Source organism: Zootoca vivipara, chromosome 6 (assembly GCF_965207765.1).
Source record: "Zootoca vivipara chromosome 6, rZooViv2.hap1.1, whole genome shotgun sequence".
NCBI lineage: Eukaryota > Metazoa > Chordata > Lepidosauria > Squamata > Lacertidae > Zootoca > Zootoca vivipara.
The window spans coordinates 88,148,000-88,168,675 of record NC_142589.1 but is presented as its reverse complement, the minus strand read 5'-3'; the positions used below and the strand labels follow the sequence as shown (position 1 = coordinate 88,168,675).

The window sequence follows — 20,676 nt, the reverse complement described above, 5'->3', positions numbered from 1 at the left end:
CCCAAGAGGCTCAGTGGTTTAGACCACAGCGCTACCCGCATCCCCTCTATAACTTTATGGTGTGTTTGCAGCCCTTGATTTGAGGCAGGGCGGGGGGGGGGGTCACCAATGATCAACCTCAGGACCCTGCTGTCAGTGGTGAGAACATGCGCCCTGTTATAATGATCACCTTTTATTTAACAATATACATATATATACTGCTTGGTTGTGAACAAACAAAACCTCTAAGCTGTTTAGAAAAATATAAAGCAAAATATTAAAATTATTGATAAGAATCCAGCTTAAAAATAGGTACTTCAAATCATTTAAAAGATCGTTTAACATCAAAAGCAGCTAAAAAAGAGAGATAAAGCACATGTCTGGATAAGCTTGCCTGAACAAAAAAAAGTTTTATGCAGGGTGCTGCAAAAAGTAAACAATTGATTTCTTACAAGTGTGGGTTGGAGGGAGGTGCATTTTTAATTCATGTTTCGAGGATTGCTAGATATGGGGTGGAGCATCAAAAGGATGGATAATGATGGCCACCAACTTGGATGGCTTTAAAAAGGTTTGCACACATTCCTGGAGGATAAGCCTGTCAATTGCTGCTAGCTACAATGACCGTGTTCTCCTTCCACCATGGGAGGCAGTAATGTCCTGAATGCCTGTTTCTGGGAATCATAGAATCATAGAGTTGGAAGAGACCACAAGGGCCATCCAGTCCAACCCCCTGCCGAGCAGGAATCACAAGTTTGGATTCTGCTTGTGGGCTTCCAAATGGAGCATCTGTTTTGGAAGTCTGGTAGTTGTTTTTTCCTTTGTCATCTGACAGGAGGGCGTTCCACGGAGCAGGTGCCACTACCGAGAAGGCCCTTTGCCTGGTTCCCTGTAACCTCACTTCTTGCAGGGAGGGAACCGCCAGAAAGCTCTCGGAGCTGGAGCTCAGTGTCCGGGCTGAACGATGGGGTGGAGACGCTCCTTCAGGTCTACTGGTCCGAGGCCATTTAGGGATTTCAAGGTCAGCACCAACACTTTGAATTGTGCTCGGAAACATACTGGGAGCCAGTGTAGGTCTTTCAGGACCGGTGTTATATGGTCTCGGCGGCCGCTCCCAGTCAGCAGTCTAGCTGCCACATTCTGGGTTAATTGCCTTCAAAGGTAGCCCCACATAGAGTGCATTGCAGTAGTCCAAGCGGGAGATAACCAGAGCATGCACTTCTTTCTACCCTGACTTTTGGACCTCAAAGGGGCTCCTGAGGCAGCTGATCCCCCCCCCCCCGCAAATAAACAGACATAAATCTCACTATATACGTGTGTGTGTGTGTGTGTGTGTGTGTGTGTGTGTGTGTGTGTGTACACAAATAATCATTTTCTTAAAAGCCAAGAACAGAACCAGAAAGGGTCATGAAAACATAAACATAAACTTTAATCTACCTGGGTGGTTCCAAAAATTATGAACATCTCTTGGTTATAGGAGTCTCTGGAGTGCTGGAGCCATGATCCTTCGCCTTAACACTCTTTCGATTATTCCTGAACACCTACGATTTCATTCCGGATAATAATGGGGATCTTTGCCGCCAAGGTGCTCATGCACCAGGGGAAGTGGACGGTGGCCGTCAACTCGTACCCGACATCCATGATGTCGTCGGACTTGCATGAGCTGCTGACAGACATGACTTTGGGCAGGGAGAGGGTGCTGTTGATCTTGGTGGCCTCGCAGGGGGACCCACTCCCAATGTGAGACTCCAGGCGCATCATCTCCTCGCGCTGCTCCAAGGTGCGCTTCTCGGCCCGGAGGTTGAAGGCTTTGTAGAGGACCACGGAGTGCAGGGCAAAGACCACTTTCTTAATGGACTTCCCTGACCGGTTGGTGATCTCCGTTGTGAAAGTGATGTCATCTCCCGGCGCGTAGATGCTTTGGCCAAGGGAGAGGCGTAGGGTGATGGGGGAGCTCTTGAAGCAGCAGTTGTACAGGAGGGCCTTCTCGACTTCCACCACCAAGGGGAACTTCAAAGCCGTCGGGCAGCGGGAGAAAAAGGGGAAGCAAACACCGGGTGGACATAAGAAACTGAAGAATTTATCTGTCCCTGAAGCAGGCCGCGGCCAAATCACGCATCATCCATCTAATCCAGGCATCCCCAAACTTCGGCCCTCCAGATGTTTTGGACTACAATTCCCATCATCCCTGACCATTGGTCCTGTTAGCTAGGGATCATGGGAGTTGTAGGCCAAAACATCAGGAGGGCCGCAGTTTGGGGATGCCTGATCTAATCCAAGCTTCCTCCACCTCAGCCCTCCAGATATTTTTGGCCTACAATTCCCATGATCCCTAGCTAGCAGGACCAGCAGACAGGGATGATGGGAATTGTAGTCTCAAAAAGATCTGGAGGGCCGAGGTTGAGGAAGCCTGGTCTAATCTATCTTGTGTTTGTTATGCATTTTGAGCACCTCCTGATATACTGCAACTGCAGGTGAAACTCGGAAAATTAGAATATCGTCGAAAAGTGCATTTATTTCAGTAATGCAACTTAAAAGGTGAAACCAATATATGAGATAGATGCATGGCATGCAAAGCAAGATATGTCAAGCCTTTATTTGTTGTGATTGTAATTATTTGTCATTAGGCAGGCCAATTATAAATGGAATGTAATTAATGAAATGTAATAGCGATGTTTATTTTTGTATTATTGTAACTATTTGTTTGATTACTGTGGAATTTCCAAAAGAAAGCATTTGTAAAAATTGAAAGAAAGAAAAAATAATAAGTTGCATTACTGAAATAAATGCACTTTTCGACGATGTTCTAATTTTCCGAGTTTCACCTGTACATTCTGCATGATGGTTCCCGAGATCAATGAGATTTTAGGTCAGGCATCCCCAAACTGCGGCCCTCCAGATGTTTTGGACTACAATTCCCATAATCCCTAGCTAACAGGACCAGTGGTCGGGGAAGATGGGAATTGTAGTCCAAAACATCTGGAGGGCCGAAGTTTGGGAATGCCTGTTTTAGGTCATGTTGGGATCACTGGGCACCCTTTTGAATCAAGATGGCAGGCTGAACCTTTCAAAACTGTGCTGGTTTTAACCAAACCTTGCACGGTGGTTCTTTGAGATTGTTGAAATATATACAAAAAAAATCCATTTGAGTTGTGTGACTCAAATTGGGTCTACTACCATTTTTTTCTAAGTGAGGTGGACTAAAGTAGCTTCTGGAGCTGTCCCCCAAAATGTAGGTCCACTACAGAGCATAAATGAAACGTATTCATATCAAATACAACATTAAAACTTCAGCAGTGTTCTCTAGTGGTTAGTGTGTCACACTAGGACCTGGGAAAGACCAGGGTTGAGTCTTCACTCAGGTATAAAGCCCACGGGGTGACTTTGGGCCGGTCACTGGTCACTCTCAGTCTAACCTACTATACAAGGTTGTTGTGAAGATAAAATGATGGGGAGTTGGACAACCGTGCATGCCACCTTAAACTCCTTGGAGAAAAGGCAGAATACGAAATAATAATACAGTGGTACCTTGGTTTAAGAATAGCTTAGTCTATGAACAACTTGGATTAAGAACGCTGCAAACCCAGAAGTAGGTGTTTTGGTTTGTGAACTTTGCCTTGGAAGCAGAACATGTTGAATGTGTTCCTTTTGTAAATAAAGTCCCCCGCTGCTATGGGAAAGCACGCCTTGACTATAGGCCTGCTGTCCAGGAGGAACTAATGTGCCAGATGCTGAAGCACGTGCTCCAGAAGTAGTGGGAGCTCTCAGGGAACCTTGTAGGGGGGCTGTCTGCGGCTATCCTGTCACTGGACCACTATAAGCACCATACTGTGAGGTGGGAACAGTCGGGATTGGCTGCCCTCCGTAACCAGGCGGCAGGTATCCTCCATATCCAGGCTGTGGCTGCCCATAAGGTGGTCCTGTGTGAGTTGGCTGGTTTACGCTCATTGTGCTCACATCCCCAAACTAGCCTTCACCTCAACCGGCTGTCCCCGCTCCTGCTGGTCGATGGGCTGCTGCTGGCGCCGGCTTCCGCTTCCTCAAAGCATGCCTTGGTTTAAAAACGCTTTGGTTTAAGAAAGGACTTCCGGAATGGATTAAGTTCGTAAACCAAGGTGCCACTGTAGTAGTAGTAGTAGTAACATAGCTGCCAAGTCTCCCGTTTTCCCCGGGAAATCCCCGTTTTTCCAGCTGTTCCTAGCTGAAAAAACGGATTTTTTTTGTTTCCCCCCGGTTTATTCTGGCGCGGCGGCCATTTTGGAACTGGGCAAAGCAGCATCAAAAGTCACTTCTGAGCATGCTCCGCCCAGTTCCAAAATGGCAGCAGCGCTACTTCTGGTCTGCTATTTCCGGCCGGTCCCTTATTTCTCTGATAGCAACTTGGCAGGTATGAGTAGTAGTAGTAGTAGTAGTAGTAGTAGTAGTAGTAGTATTAATAATAATAATAATAATAATAATAATAATAATATAGTCATACCTTGGAAGTCGAATGGAATCAGTTCCGGAAGTCCATTGGACTTCCAATATGTTCAGAAACCAAAGCGCAGCTTCTGATTGGCTGCAGGAAGCTCCTGCACTCAATCGGAAGCTGCGGAAGCCCCGTCGGCTTCCAAAAATACCATATTTTCCCATCTATAGGATGCCCCCATGTATGACGCCCCCTATTTTGGGGGACTCAGGTTTAAGAAAATGGGGGGAGATGGCCCCATGTATAAGACACCCCCTATTTTTTGGCATTATTTTTTTTGGGGGGGGGGGAAACCTAGTCTTACCACGGAAAAATATGGTAGTTTGCAAACAGGAACACACACTTCTGGGGTTGCGGCTTTCAGGAGCCAAAACGTTTGAGAACTAAGCTGTTCGAAAACCAAGGTAAGTCTGTAATAATAATAATAATAATAATAATAATAATAATGGATTTCTGAAATTTTAGAAGATTTTTTGTGTCCGTGGATAGTAGAAAAACAGAATTTGGCCAAGCTCAAGAAGGGAAGGGAGGATTCACTCGAAGAACCATAGAACTGTTGCGTTGGAAGGAATCCCCAAGGGCTCATCTAGTCCAGCCCTCCTGCAATGCAACTCGCTTTGAACCCGCAGTTCTGAGAAACTGACCTCCGATGTGACAACGTCCTGCCTGAAGACGGAGATCCCTTGAACCAGCAGGTACTTCTTCTGCTTCCGGAGAATAAGCTCCCTCGTTGCGCAGACGCCTTGGAGGAAGTAGCTGATCCGTCCGACCCGGCTTGTGAAGGTGGAAGGGATCCTGGGAGGCAAGACGAAGTGGAAATCAAAAGGGTGGACACCCGGACCCAGCCAGTTCCCTGCAGGCCAAAAAGAAATTCTTCTCACTTTCTCTTCGTTTTCTGTGACGTGTGAGCCCCGGGGAAGCCACTCACTTTAAATTGTTCCTGTGAGGACTAGGCTAGAGCAAGATTCGGGTCCTTCTGTCCTCTATCACTGCGCTACAGCCCCTCCCCTAAAATTAAAGTAAGGTTCCAGTCCTCATTGTTCTGACTAGAAGCCTGGTTCATATACGAATAGGGAAAGCTGTCGTAGACAGAGCCAGGCCCCTCAATATTGACTAGACCTTGGGAGCCTGAACCCCATTAACTTGCAATCAAGTTAATTCTTAAGATCAGCACATCTTCTTTTACACGCTTATTTTGGTTCTGCCTGGAGGCCGAGCTGCTCATTTTGTGAAAGATACTAGGGAACTTGTTATGATGACTCCTCAGCTATAATGACTCTCTTCCTATGCTCAGAGGCCCTCTTGTGTTCATTACTAGGTCCTGCAATCCAGATCTGGGGAGGAAGTCTCATTTTCAAACCTGGACAGCCATCCAGACCTTGTTTATTTATTGCAATTTTTTTTTTTTTTTGGCTGGCATCTGTCTGTCTTGACCTCTGGGGCCTCTGGGGCTGGAGAATCACAGCACCTGCTGTGGCTGCACACAGACAGGCAACTTGTAACTGCAGCCTCCTGTGTTGCTTTTGCTGCAATAGCAGCGCCAAAGTGACTTCCCTGGGGCGCACACCCAGGTGTTCATGTCTGGAGGTCCTGGGCTTTCAAGATGACAAGACCTCACTGAAGCTGGGATCGCTCAGTCCGTAGAGCATGAAACTCTGAATCGCGGGTTTCAGCCCTACGTTGGGCAGAAGATTCCTGCATTTGCAGGGGGTTGGGCTAGATTAGAGGTTCCCAAACTTATTTGGCCTACCGCCCCCTTTTCAGAAAAAATAATATTTGCTCAGAGCCCCCCCACGGAAATCTACTGCGAATGAACAGACAACTTTGTGCTCTTTTATGTACGGTATTTATATCTCTACCTATGTCCTACAACATAGGAGAGAAAGGTGTTGTTGTAGAATTATAAAATTATTAAATAACATTAAAAATAATCCTGAAGAGTAGGATGAACCTGGTGCACTGGATTAATTTATTAATGTTTGGCTCTACAGTATGTTACATCAGTAAGCGTCATCATACAACAGATGAAACATGTACAAATGGTTTTTTTTAAAAAAACCTTCATTCTTTATGCTTCCATTGCCCCCTTATTTTATTCAATGCCCAGTTTGGGACTAGATGACTCTTAGGGCCCCTTCCAGCTCCACAATTCTATGGGATCCAAAGGAAAGAGGAGCAATACATTTGGCATCTTGCTTGGCTTCAAGGAGGCATGCATTTATATCCCTCCCTTCCCTCCAAGGAGCTCAAGGTGGCGTATTCATGATGCTCCCCCTCCTCATTTACCCCCCCCAACAACTCTGTGAGGTAGGTCAGGCTGAGAGGCAGTGACCACCCAAGGTCAGAGCGTTGAGGCTGAGTGGGGGGATTCGAACACAGGTCTCCTAAGTGCAACCAATACACCACCACTGGCTCTCTTTTCGCACCCCTTGCCCCCTCCATCCCTTAACTGCTCCTGCTAAAAAGTTTAAGCAGCAAGAGACAACCCTCTTTCCTCACGCTCTATCTTGAAAGTTTTTGTCTTGTGGACGTAATCTGCCTTGTTGACGCAGGTCCCCGGCTGGCTGTAGTCCTTCTCGACGTTGGCCTCTTCGATCCACTCGAGGTAGCCCCTTCCGATCAGCTCGACTTTCACCAGGGGGTCCACCAGGGTGCTGTGGAGGCTAAGAACCAGCTGCCCTTCCACCACCGAGCCGGCTACGTACACATCCTTCGGAATCACCAGCTCGATGGACTTCACCACCGACATGGGTGGCCCAGAAAGAGCTCCGGAGACTGTTCCCTCCGGGGTCTAGAATCCCTGCAAGGGCTGCGTTGGATGATGTCAAGAGGGCTTGTGATGTCACAACAGTGACAAAAGAAAGAGCAGCTGCTTGCAGAGGGAACCCAATGGTGACACCATTTAAAGCCCTTGAATAATCAAGTTACTTGGTCTGGGGAGTTATGGGGTGTTAGGGGAGTTTTTAGTACCTCTGGCGAGGGACATGTCCTGCTCGTTCTCAGCTATCTCCTCTGGCTCCTGGAAGCTGCCAGAATGCAACGGGGGGCCACAATCCTGGGAACGGCTTTGACTGGCCGGCTAAACCAGGCGAGGGGAGCCAATGGGTCTCAAGCCCTCAGTGAGTTAGGGGCCTTCCCCTGCATACACAAGAGTGGGTCCAACAGTCAAGAAGACAGTTTCTGCCTGTGCTGCGGAGGGAAGCGAGAGGCAGGCAAGACAGGGCTCGTCCACCTGGGAAGGGAGCCCATCCAGCAGAAGGAAAACTCTGAGCCTAAACCTCCATTGCCTTGTGGGATCTCTTTAGGAGAAGAAAAGGCTCAGGGGTCAATCCAGAGTGGAGTCCCTAAGGCGGTTGGAATGGCGTCTTGTCCATCTCCTTCCAGCAACTCCTGCAGCCAAGCTGATTTCAAAACGTCTTGCTCCGCTTTCCTTTGGACCACATCAGTGAGGCGGGGGGGGGGGGATCTTGTCATATGTGTGTGTGTGTGTGTGTGTGTGTGTGTGTGTGCTTGAAAAGTTTTTATACATATAAAACACAACGATTTCAAACATTAATATACAGAGTTCTTTCGAACTCTTAGACCTCCTTCCCTCCCTCCATGGCTTCCATCTTTAAGGTTAAATTTACTGCATCTTTTACCCTTATCTAACTGTTATACAGTATAACCTTAATTACCATTAAAACAATTCCACATTACAAATGTCTTTATATCCCTGCCAAAGATTTTAACAGTTTACAGTGGTCTTTTAAGTAAATTACAAACTTACTCCAGTCTTTAGAAAATATTTAATCTTCCTGGTTTCGGATCTTCCCTGTCAGTTTCGCCATTTCCGCATATTCCATCAAGTTCATCTGCCATTCTTCTTCTGTTGGTAATTCTTCCTTCCTTCCATCTCTGGGCTGGTAGCATTCTCGCTGCCATTGTTGCATACATAAAAAGACTTTTATCTTCTCTTGGAAACTCTTCACCTATAATACCTAGTAAAAAGGCTTTAAAAAAACAAAAAAACAAATGCATTTCCAACATTTTCTTTAGCTCATTATCTATCATTTCCCAGAAAGCCTTTACCAATGTACATGCCCACCACATATGGTAAAAAATTCTGAGATGGGGGCCTCTTGGCATCTGGGTAGCCCAGGACCTCCATGCACACTGCCCAGGCTTGCACCCCAGGGAGGTCCCTTCGATATACGATAGTTACCAGATTTTTTTCAATAAATCCGGGGACACTTTTTTTTTTTTTTTGAAGCTGAGTAGCAACAGGGAGTCAGTAGTGGGGATGGTGAGGCAAAAGACCCTGGGCCCAAGCATACATGCATATTGTATAAAGGTGCAAAGCCCTTCTTTCGCACCCTGTGAAACATAAATGCACAGTTTTTTTTTAAAAAAACTGGGCAATGGCTGCCCGGCCGCGGCTCCCAAGCTTCCCCCAATTAGTCAAAACAAAGAGGGAAGGGGCTAGGAGATCGGGAGAGGCTCGGGAGTGATGGGCGGGCAACGCGCCCTTGCCCAGTTTTTAAAAAACTCTGCACATTTATGTTTTACAGGGTGCGAAATAAGGGCTTTGCACTTTGCCCGGCAGAGAACCCGTGCACCTTGCGCCACTCCTGGGCAATGGCCGCTCGCCCGCAACTCCCGAGCCTCCCCCACCAGTCAAAACAAAGGGGGAAGGGAGCAGGAGATCTGTACTGCCTAACGGCCCCGGTTCCCCTTTGGCAGTGGCGGCGACAGCGGCAGTTAGCAGCCTGGAGTCAGCCAGAGCCAACTGTGCTACCAGGCTGGCTCCGGGCTGCTGAGGCTGCCGCTGCCACAGGGCCGGCTCTAGGTAGACCCCTGGCGGCGCGGTGTGCCAGGGCGCCGGGCCGGTAGGCTGGGCGCCGTGTGGCGAAGCCACGCAGAAACCATGTCACGGCTAAAAAATGGGCCGCTGTTTCTTTAATGCTGGGGAGCTGGGTCAGCATGAGTCAGCAGCCTGCAGTGACTCATGCAACCTTTCACCTAATTGTATTATACCTGTATATATGTTAGTGGTGTTTGCTGGATGTTAGTTGGTTGTTGTTGGGGTTGGTTGGTTGGAGAAAGCTGGTGGTGTTGATGTCTGTCGTTCTGCAGTTAAAGGCTTTTAAGAATAAAAGCAGAATATACTCTGCAAGGACACTTTTCGTGGAGTCTTTTGTGCCAGGCAAAGCAGGTCAGAAGCTTTGGCATATTTTTTCAAAACACTGACAGGTTATGGGCCCAGTGTTTCTGAGCATGTGCAGAGTGCAAAACGACTAACAGCATCTCAGCAGGGAGCTGGTGAGTCCTGGTGGTGCATTGAGCCAGTGGCTGTGCGTTGGAGCAGTTGTGACAAGCTGTAACGGTCTGCAGCGACGCTGGAGCGGCAAGAAGGCACCCAGCATGGGCTACTGGAGCAGCTTGACTCACTACAGGACCGCAGCAGGCGACTCACAGAGCGGCTACATTGGTTGCAGAGCCAGGTGGAACCTGAGGGTCAACAGAGGCAGCAGCTAGAAGCCGGTGAGTGCCAGCCAGGACCATCCAGTCAGACTCTAAAGAGAGAGTCTGGAGAGATTGCTGGAGGCTCTTCTGAAGGGGCTCAGCAAGCACCAGCAGAGATGGCAGATTTCCAGTCTTCCCAAGTTGTAAATATTGGGGGAGGCATTCCTTTTGAACTTCTCTCAGAAAGCAACTGGCTGAGTTGGTCAATAAGAATGGAGTTGTTGCTAAGGAGAGATGGACTATGGGACTGTGTTGAGACTGAGGTTTCAAGATGGGACTCTGCTGATAAAAAACGACTGGATGAAAGGGCTCGTACCCAAATTATGCTGTGTTTGAGCAACTCACAGTTACTGCATGTTGCAAATGCTACCACAGCGTTTGAGTGCTGGAATTTATTAAGGGCAGTGCATGTCAGAGAAACTGCTGGAACTATAATTTCTCTGACCAGAAGGCTGTTCAGGACTGTTATGAAAGAAGGTGAGAGTTTGGCAACTCATCTTCAAACGCTGAAATCTCTGTTTCTACAACTACAGCAGAGAGGTAAGCGTTATGATGAAACTGATCAAACATACATTATTCTTTCGAGTTTGCCTGATAGCTGGATGCCCGTGATTAACAGCATGGAGAGTATGCGTCCCAGAGATCTGACCCTTGAGTATGTGGTTGGAAGATTGACCGAGGAAGCAGAGAGAAGGTCAGATAGACAGGCTGAACTCCAAGAGAGGAGGAGTTACAGCCGAGGGGGCCAGCAGCAGAATCTGCCAAAGGAGCAAAGTCAAGATTTGGACTTGGCCATGGCAGTGAGGAGGTGCTTTAGATGCAACCAACCAGGGCATCTCCAGCGTCAATGCAGGGCAAGACTTCCAGGAGACGACGTGGAGCAGAGACAGCAGTCGACACAGAAACGTAAGCGGAAGGGGCTCTCTTCAGGGAAGAAGAACACGCGTTCTGCTCAGTTTGTTTCTGCATTTTCTCGAGAGGAGAGGAAGATACCTCGAGGAACATGGTTGCTGGACTCTGGCAGCAGCAGCATAATCTGCAACAAACGGAAGGACTTTAAGACCCTGGGGAAGCCAGTCGATGGGAAAGACTCTATCTATCTTGCTGATGGTCATAAAAGCAAGATTAATGGCCAGGGAACATGTTTCCTGCAGTGTTTGAACACTACTCTGCCAGAGACTCTGTTTGTAAGCAGTTTGGACTATTGTTTACTGTCTGTAAGTTGTTTGATTAAAGCAGGGTATAGTGTTGAGTTCACGCAGGATGGTTGTCTGATAAAGAATGGAACTCAGGTATGTGGCCATGCAAAGATAGAAAATGGGCTGTATGTAATGCAAGACAAGCCTGTTAAAGCAGCCCAGGTGGTTCAAGAGAATTTGCCAGTTCATAAGGGGTGTATACATGAACTACATAGGAAACTGGGTCATGCAAATTTTCGTGTACTTTCAGAGATGCAAAAGGGGTGCAAGAACCTAAAAGTAAAAAGCTGTAACTGTTTCTTAGACTGCAATGTATGCAAAATGGCCAAATCTAAGAGGAAGCCTGTGGCTTCTAAAAGTGACAGAGTATCTAAAGAGGTTTTAGAACTTGTCCATTGTGACGTGATAGGCCCTTTTCCACAGAAGACTGAAGGGGGCGCCAGATACGGTTTTCTGGTGATAGATGATAAATCACGTTTTAGTTGGCTGTTTTTGCTAAAACAGAAGTCAGAGTGTTTCCCCACATTCAGAGAATGGGTTGCCCAAGCTGAAAGGCTCTTCAATCGCCCTGTTGTGCAGTTGCAAACAGATAGGGGCGGGGAATTTTTGAATAAACAGTTTGGGGCATGGTTGAGACGTAAGGGGATCACTCATCGTTTAACTAACCCTTATAGTCCTGCAGAAAATGGTCTGTGTGAAAGATGTGGGGCTGCAATACAATCAGTAAAGGACTGTCTGCTAGTGGATGCAGGATTAGGTCATAACCATAGGCTGTGGGGTGAAGCTTTCCTCACAGCGAACTTCCTGATTAATAGAACCTGGTCTAGCTCTATAAAGGATATTCCTTATCGTGTGTTGTTTGGGAAAGAACCAGAGTGGACGATGCTCCATAATTGGGGTTCTTGGGCACATGTAAATATCCCCAAAGCTCGGCGCCAAAAAGGGGGCATTAGAGCACAGAGATTGCGTTTTGTGGGATATCAGTCCTATGGAAAAGGGTGGCGTTTCAATTTACGCCCAGGACGCGTGGTTCTGTCACGAAGTGCAGACTTCGCTGACCAGGACAGGTGGACCATGATCCACGCGAACCCAGATTGCCTACTGCCCCTGCAAGTAAGAGAGGAGGCTTCTTCTCAGCCATTGGCAACACAGGAGCAGGATGAGGAGGAGGCACAGATTTCCCCAAAAGATGTGGCAATAGATGATACTTCGTCTCCAGAGGTAGAGGAAGAAGAGCCAGAGATAAGTGAGCAGGAAGAAGTAGTTTTGCCTAGACGTTCTCAGCGTTCAAACAAGGGTGTACCTCCTCAGCGTTTGACCCTAGGAGTGAGAGCATGTAATGTGAATTGTGTAGAGCCACAAAGTTATGATGAAGTCTTAAACTTACCCCCTGGGGAACGTGCTTTGTGGCAACAAGCTATGAAAGAAGAAATGGACTCTTTTAAACGTAACAAAGTGTTTGAGGTCATAGTGCCGCCACCTGGTGGCAGAGTGGTGTCATGCAGGTGGGTCTACAAAAGAAAAACCCTTGCATCTGGAGAGCCACGTTTCAGAGCCAGATTAGTAGCCAGAGGGTTCACTCAGATTAAAGGGGAGAGCTATGACGAAGTGTTTTCTCCCACTTTAAAGAGTGAAACTTTTCGTTTAATGCTTTCCATTGCTGCTGTAAGAAAACTAGCAGTCCACCATTTTGATGTTGATGCTGCATATTTGCATGCAAATTTAGACCATGAAGTGTTAATGAGACAACCCCCAGGTTTTGAAGAGAGGAATGGTGCAGTGTGGCATTTGAAAAAGGCCGTTTATGGACTCAAACAAAGTGGAAGATGTTGGAACCAATGTTTAAATGAAGCCCTTGTAAAACTAGGTTTTAAAAAGAGTGTGGCTGATCCTTGCCTGTACACCAAGGGGACAGGCGACAAATATCTAATGCTCTTAGTCTTTGTAGATGATTTGCTTGTAGCAGGGAGTTCCACAGATGAAATCCAGAAGCTCACTAGTCAGCTGGAAAAGAGGTTTAAGCTTAAAGCCTTGGGGCCTGTAAGCAATTACTTGGGAGTAGAAGTAAGGCGAGAAGCTGATGGAAGCTTTCTATTGAGCCAGAAAGAGAAAATTAATCATCTGATAGAGCAGTTTGGTATGGAAAACTGCAAACCAGTTCAAACTCCCATGATACCAGATTTCACAAAGATAGTGTGTGATGATGAATTTGATCAGCCTGAGTTGTATCGCTCAAAAATAGGATCATTGCTGTATTTAAGCCAGTGGTCAAGGCCAGACATTGCATGTGCTACAAATGTTCTGAGCCAACGTGTATCTAAACCCAGTACTGTTGATTGGTGTGGTTTGAAAAGGCTTATTCGATATCTAAAGGGGACATCAAGTGTATGTTTAAAGATATCTAGTACACAAGATGAGAGGCTAGAGGTATTTGTTGATGCAGACTGGGGGAGCTGCATAACTACCAGAAAATCTACAAGTGGAATGGTTGTGATGTTTGCCAATTCCATAATTGGATGGCGGTCCAAGAAACAAGGATTTGTAGCAACTTCATCCTGTGACGCAGAATATGGGAGCCTGTCGCTAGCATGCAATGAAATCGTGTGGTTTATACAGATACTAAAAGATCTAGATTGTAAAATAGATTTGCCTATCCAAGTGTATGAAGATAGTCAATCATGCATTGCATTAGCGGGCTCGGAAATAATGAAATCCGCATCAAAACATATTGCCATCCGTTATGCAAATGTTAGAGATTGTGTACAGAATGGGTTAATCAAATTGGAGTATTGTCAATCACAAGATAATATTGCTGATTTGTTTACCAAGCCTTTGCCAGCAACATGTCATAGGGAATTGATGACAAAACTGGGTTTATGTATATAGTATATGTATGTTTTGTTTTCTGTTGGAGTTTTTGCATTTAAAGAAACAGAAGGGGTGTCACGGCTAAAAAATGGGCCGCTGTTTCTTTAATGCTGGGGAGCTGGGTCAGCATGAGTCAGCAGCCTGCAGTGACTCATGCAACCTTTCACCTAATTGTATTATACCTGTATATATGTTAGTGGTGTTTGCTGGATGTTAGTTGGTTGTTGTTGGGGTTGGTTGGTTGGAGAAAGCTGGTGGTGTTGATGTCTGTCGTTCTGCAGTTAAAGGCTTTTAAGAATAAAAGCAGAATATACTCTGCAAGGACACTTTTCGTGGAGTCTTTTGTGCCAGGCAAAGCAGGTCAGAAGCTTTGGCATATTTTTTCAAAACACTGACAAACCATGCTGTGCCCTGCGAGGGTGGCGGAGCGATCTCCGCCCCTCAGTGCCAGGGCGCGCGACCTGCTCGAGACTGCCCTGCGCTGCCACAATTCCCGGGGACAGATTTGCAAATCCGGGGACATCTGGTAATCCTACTTTCAGTGCTGCTAACACAGTGGTTTGACTTCACCCCCGGAGGTGCACTCCATTGTCTCTTGATGGATGCCAACAATGGGTTACCTTTGTGACCCTTACCGCCGCCAAATACTTCCACCCCATGCATCTGAAGCACATCTGAAGTGCCTAGCTCCCCCCCCCCCCGCAAAGAACCTTGGGAAGTGAAGTCTGTTAAAGGTACTTGGGATTGTAGCATTGCTGGGGGTAAACTACAATTTCCAGGATTGTTAATGCAGTAGAAATGTGTTTTAAATATATAGTGTGGGTGTGACATTTCTGGGATTTTAAGTTCAGCCTCAGAGGTTTTGTTCTCTGTGGGAGGACATGAGACAGGAACCTCATACACAGGACACCACAGTTCTACGTATATAATAAATCACCAGTAGAGATCCATCATCTTTTATCTCTTTTTTGCCCAAACACATTTCCCCAGTATTTCCAGTTTGGCAACAAAGAAAACAAAAGAGCCTCACAGTGCCTTTAAGAGACTTGTTATTTATCAGTGATAATTACCGGTAAATATTTGACAAATGGTGTTTATTGGTGAGATGATTATATTAACCCCTGTGTGCATGCTTTTAACACTTAATTTTACTCTGGCTTTTGTTTTAAAATGCGCTCTGATGCAAGCTTTTTCAGGCTAGAGGACCCAAGATGCACAGAAAGTTTCATCAGATGCATGAAAAGTTAACAAACTGCCAGGAAAGAAGGGGAGATAAGAATGTTAATTGGCAATGAATGCAAAAAGCACAGTCCCCGACAATTAAATTAGGGCTTAAACTTTTACAAAATCAGCACAGTGACTCCTCATCAAAGTAGCAGACAACAATCAGCATTGCTGAGTAAATTTAAGACTTTCAGAAATGCCTTTGCCTCTCTTCAAGACCTGAATGAATACAACTGGGATACGTTTGATTCTTTCGGCAATTTAACTCTTTGATATGATTATGGTAGTCAAGATAACATTGGAAGGATAATACTGGAAGACCAAAAGGCCCCTATGCAAATTAAAGGATTAGCCATTTTGAGCAAGTTAGCATGCTTAATTAGGGTGCAACAAGGCACTCTGAAATCTAAAGGTATGACATAAAGCAGAACATTTTAAAACTTTGCTGGCATGCTAGACAAAACAAGATATTTAGAAATATTTTTCCATTGTGGTTGTATTTGGGTGCATTGAATTGATTTTTTCAGCTTTCAAATTCCAAAAATGAGGGGTGCCAAAAAGTTGTAACGTGACTTGGGAACTTTGGTTAAATTAATATAAGATAATTTAGTTTTGCCTGGTATGTAAAATGTGGGTAAAATTGCACAGAAATAATTAAAAATGATTGCCAAGTAATTACAATTATATATTATTATTTAGCATTGCTGGATATTTTCAGAAAGTAAAATTAAAATTCTTTGGTTTCCCGGAAACAGTTTATGTGCTTCTTCATCAAATGTAGACTTACCAAGCTAAACATGGTCCAGTCACAAAAATAGCAGCAGATTTGAATTCTTCACACCCAAAAATCATATTTTTAAAGACCCCTCATTGAAGAAATTTGCAAAAATTTACCTGTTAAAATGACACACTCTATTTTGTATTTTTTGATGCCCCCTCCCCTCATCTCTGGTAGGGTGTTTTTGTGTGTTTGAGCTTTAATGACAAAAAGAAAAGTGAGGAAACCTGACCAGCAGAGCGGCCTAAAGGCCTGACCCAAAGCAACCAGTCCTACTGCTGTAAGCCAAAAATGGCTTATCTTCTGAGTTACACCAATAAAACTCAGAGACAAGAGGAGTTAGGAGTCCATTGTTGTTTATTGCAAAGCAATAGGTTACAGTCGAATCTTTTTGCAAAACTGCAACCCCGCCCGAAGGTCTGGGCAGGGTTAGCCTATTTATAACATTTCAAACAAAGGATTTCAATTTTAACCAATCATTACCTCATTTTATGTTTAATACGCATGAACAATAAGCATTGCTAACTAAACTTTGATTCTCCCCGTGATCTGTTACATTGTGTTAGTACGTATGCATGCTGGGAACCTGTGTTACGTGTAGCCATTTGTACCATGTATCAACTTATGTTCTAGCTTAAGAGCTGTATCTTTGTGATTGAGGTACAGTATTAGCTGTCCTTCTGTCCCAATTCGGGACGGCATCTTGCTAAATCATCAGTTTCTTAAAGCAACAGGTTACCATAACTTCTCTATTGGAAGCATATTCTAGGATTTATAGGGGTTCACATCACATTCATTATGGCCCTTTGGGCCACTATCACAGTTTGAATCCCCGCCACGGGGTGAGCTCCCGTTGCTTGGTCCCAGCTCCTGCCCACAGTCCGAAAGCACGTCAAAGTGCAAGTAGATAAATAGGTACTGCTCCGGCGGGAAGGCTTTTCTGTGTACTGCTCTGGTTCGCCAGAAATGGCTTAGTCATGCTGGCCACATGACCCGGAAGCTGTCTGTGGACAAACGCCGGCTCCCTTGGCCAATAGAGCAAGATGAAGGCGCAATCCCAGAGTCGTCTGTGACAGGACCTAATGGTCAGGGGTACCTTTACCTTTTAGGAGGTGACCCCACTGGGCGCGGTAATCCAGTCAGGGGAAAAGGGAGGCAGACTATGTTTAGGGCACCTTTTCTAGCCCCTCCCCCTTTTCGGGGGTAAGCAGAGTGGATCCTAAAAAGGGCTCCTCAGTCATGGATACAGCTGTTGAGCTGCTCAACTGCCTCGTTCCTTTAGTCAGAACGACTGAATCTGTATCCACTGCCCATGTGCCGGTTCAGGACTAGGGGCTTCCAGATTTCACGTTACCATTTGCCAATTGCCATGGGACTTTTGGGGTTTGGGTTGGGTTTTTGGAAGACGCCTGTGCGTGAATTTGTTTTATGTGTGTAGATCAGTGCACGCTGACCAACGCACAGTTTTCGCAGTAGGGCTCTGTTCCGATAGCATGAGCAGTCACGACAAACTGCTGCAGCCTTCATCCACCTTCACAGCCGTTGTAACATACCGCTTGTAATCATCTGCCTGTTCTGCCATTGAGGACTTCTTGGATCATTCTTTGTCTAGCTCCTTCCCTTTGACCTTACCGCCTAGGGTGACTCTGCTGGGAGTACGAGATTCCCAACGGTTTCGTTGAAACCGTGTTTATGGAAGACAATCTTACTCGGCTACGAGTGATCGCCAAAGAAGAAATATTAATATTATTATTATTATTATTATCATTATTATTATCATTATTTAGTGTTGTTCAACTACACTGATCTTTTAAAAAGAAAAAATATGTTGTTGTTATTACTGTATTATTATTATTATTATTCACCTGCTCACTAGCAGACTGAAAGTCTGTTTCAATATTAGGAGGGTACTTGAGAGAGAGACACACCACTCCCTTTGGAGCTAATGGCTCCATTGGTAAAGCAGGAGACAAAGAGTCTCAGGGTCGTGGGTTAGAGCCCCACATGAGGAAAACAAAGATTCCTGCATTGCAGGGGGTTGGACTGGATGACCTTCGGGGTCCCTTCCAACTTGACAATTCTGTGAATCTATTCAATGTAAAAGAATCAGCACACTCCCCAGTTGGAGAACTCGGTCCAAACTTATAAAGTGAACTTCAACAGGGCCAAATGTCAGGTTCTGCATCCAGGCAGGAAGAACCAGATGCACAAATCTCAGATGGGGCACCCCAATCTCGCTGCTCTCCCTCCTGCCTCATTCCCAAATTCTGGAGGGCTGGGGGAGGCAGCTGGTTTTCTGCTGTGTCCAATTCAACTTTAGAATCATAGAATCATAGAGTTGGAAGAGACCACAAGGGCCATCCAGTCCAACCCCCTGCCAAGCAGGAAAATCGTAGAATCTATAGAATCATAGAATTTTGGAAGGGACCCCTGAGCGTCTTCTAGTCTAAGTGGGGGAAGACTGGCAGGAAGAGCTGATGGGCAGCATGGCCAGGATCTGCAAGGGGGGATTTGGCCTGGGATAGTCCCTCCCCTTTTGCTTTCCTGGAAGAATAGTCCTGAAGAAGGCCAAGTGCTGCCCCTGGGGGGAAGAGAGCCGCTGTTTCTGCACTCAGGCTTCACTTGTGGGCATCTTTGCTTGGGAGGAACCTGATCGGTGTCCCCTTTGGCCTGACCCAGCTGCTGCTGCTGCTGCTGCTGCTGCTGCTGCTGCTGCTACAGGGCTCTGCTTTGTTCCCTGCCATGCCCAAATGGAGCCTCCATGGACAGAGTCAGTCTACCTTGGGACAAGGGAGGAGGAGAGTGGGATGCTTCTCAACTCCTGCTTGCGGGCAGGGTGGCTTCTTCCCTTTGGGGGTGCCTGGTTGGCTGCTGCCAGGAGGATGGGCTAGGGGGGCCCTTATCCTGACCCAGCAGGGCTCTTCTTGTGAAGCCTCCAGGTTTAGAGGCGGTCTACCCAGATGGCGATGTTCTTAGGGGCGTTTGGCTGTTGGGAGGACAGGAGGCTGGGCTAGGTGGGAGGGGTCCCCTTGGTCCTGACCCAGATTCTGCTGCTGCTGCTGCTTTGGGGCTCTCCTGAGGTCCTTCCGCTCCTAGAGTCACCCCCAGGGGCCATCTAGTCCACCTCCTACTCCTCACAGGAGCGTCATTCGGCAGATCCTCACCTCTGGTGGCCAAGCTGGACTGCTGGTTTGTGGAGGAGGCTCTGTCATGCTGAGCGCCCTCAAGCAGCACCCTACCATTTTGCTCCTAACCCCACCCGGGAGACGCCTGGAAGAATCTGCCCTGGAGTCCGAGTTGCCCCCGGAGGTGGAGGCTGGCCTGGCCTTCCAGGTCCTGGGCATGGAGACCCCCAATATTCTTAGAATAAGAACCAGGCCCTTTGCAAAGCCCAGCCTGTCCCCTTCCCATCCCTGCTTCTCATTCACCTGGTGTCAGGAGTATGGGCAGGAGCCAGGGTCTGGGGCCTGTAGTGCTTTGCAAGACTGGGGTCTTCCTCAGCTTGTTCTGGAGAAGCAAGGAGTGGCTGCTCAGGTGAGGCCACTTGATAACTCACTGCACCTGGTGCCAAGAGCCGGGAGGGATAAAAGCTCAGCATTGCCCTTCGGCTCTTTGCCACAGCAACACGATCCCTGCCTTGTTGCATCCGGCATCTTGCTCCTTGTTTCTCAACCCTTGGGCCTCCGCCTTGCTCCTCGACCCATGGACTTTCGCCCTTGTGGTGCCCTGCTTCCCGGCCTTCAATTCCTCAACCCGTGCCTTCCTGCAGCTTGACCTTCAGCCCTACACCACCCGGACTTTCGTTCCAGCTTCCTCACCACCATCTTGCCCCCGGCCCTGACGTCCCTAGTCGGGACTGCTACCTCCCACAGACCAGACCGTGACACCTGGATGGACTTGAAGCACCTCTAAATTCAGCCTCCCTGTGACACCCATTTCACAGGTGCCACAACTGAGGCTGGGAAACTTCACCCCTTTCGTTGTGGGGCTGATGCACCATTTCCCAACCTGGGCATGAGTTAATTATTACGCACACCCACCCCTTGATTTTTCTCCTTTCCAGCACTCCTGCATTAAGAAGTAAAACAAAACGAAATGATTCTCTGGATCTTCAGGGTCAGCATACACCCCTCCTCCAATCTCTGTTTTTGAGCAGAGTTGCTTTCCTTGGAGGTTTTCCAAAGAGAGGCTGGAAGGCCAAATGTCAGGGATTCTTTAGCTAAGATTCCTGCATCGCAGGGGGTGGGATTAGATGTCCCTCGGGGGTCCAACCTCACAGTTGTTTACTATTCTTATTTTCAAACTATTTTTCTTTTTCTTTTTAAAACATCAGTACAAACAGGGAAAGTCCTATTTGCCAAGAAGAAGCTGGTGTTCTTTCAGGCAGAAGTCAACTTATTGCTTCAACTTTGAGGATGTCAGGGCATTAAAAGCAGCAGAAGTCCACGCACACCTCTGGTTGCCAAAAAGCTGTTGTTCCACTTCAGTTCGATGTTCCGCTTTCAAGACATGTTTAACTCGCTTTCTGCCCCTTCTTCCCTCTGGTTCCTCGACTGAGCTGTGTCCCCATTCAAGGCTCCGGACGCAGCCCCGCTTCCCTGGTGGATTCAGACTTGGGGGTTCCTGAGTGGGGGGCCCTTTCCCTCCGCTCCCCCCTC

At 46.9% G+C, this 20,676-nt stretch overlaps 1 protein-coding gene across 1 annotated transcript; it reads right to left on the bottom strand.

Moving 5' to 3' along the window:
• Nucleotides 1–1,503: 1,503 nt before the first annotated feature.
• Nucleotides 1,504–7,193, bottom strand: ARRDC5 (arrestin domain containing 5). The gene is made up of 3 exons (XM_035117310.1): nucleotides 6,944–7,193; nucleotides 5,089–5,297; nucleotides 1,504–1,986 (listed from the first exon to the last, which is right to left on the bottom strand). Exons 1-3 carry the CDS (start codon nucleotides 7,191–7,193, stop codon nucleotides 1,504–1,506), a joined length of 942 nt encoding a protein of 313 aa, XP_034973201.1.
• Between the last annotated feature and the right edge of the window lie 13,483 nt (nucleotides 7,194–20,676).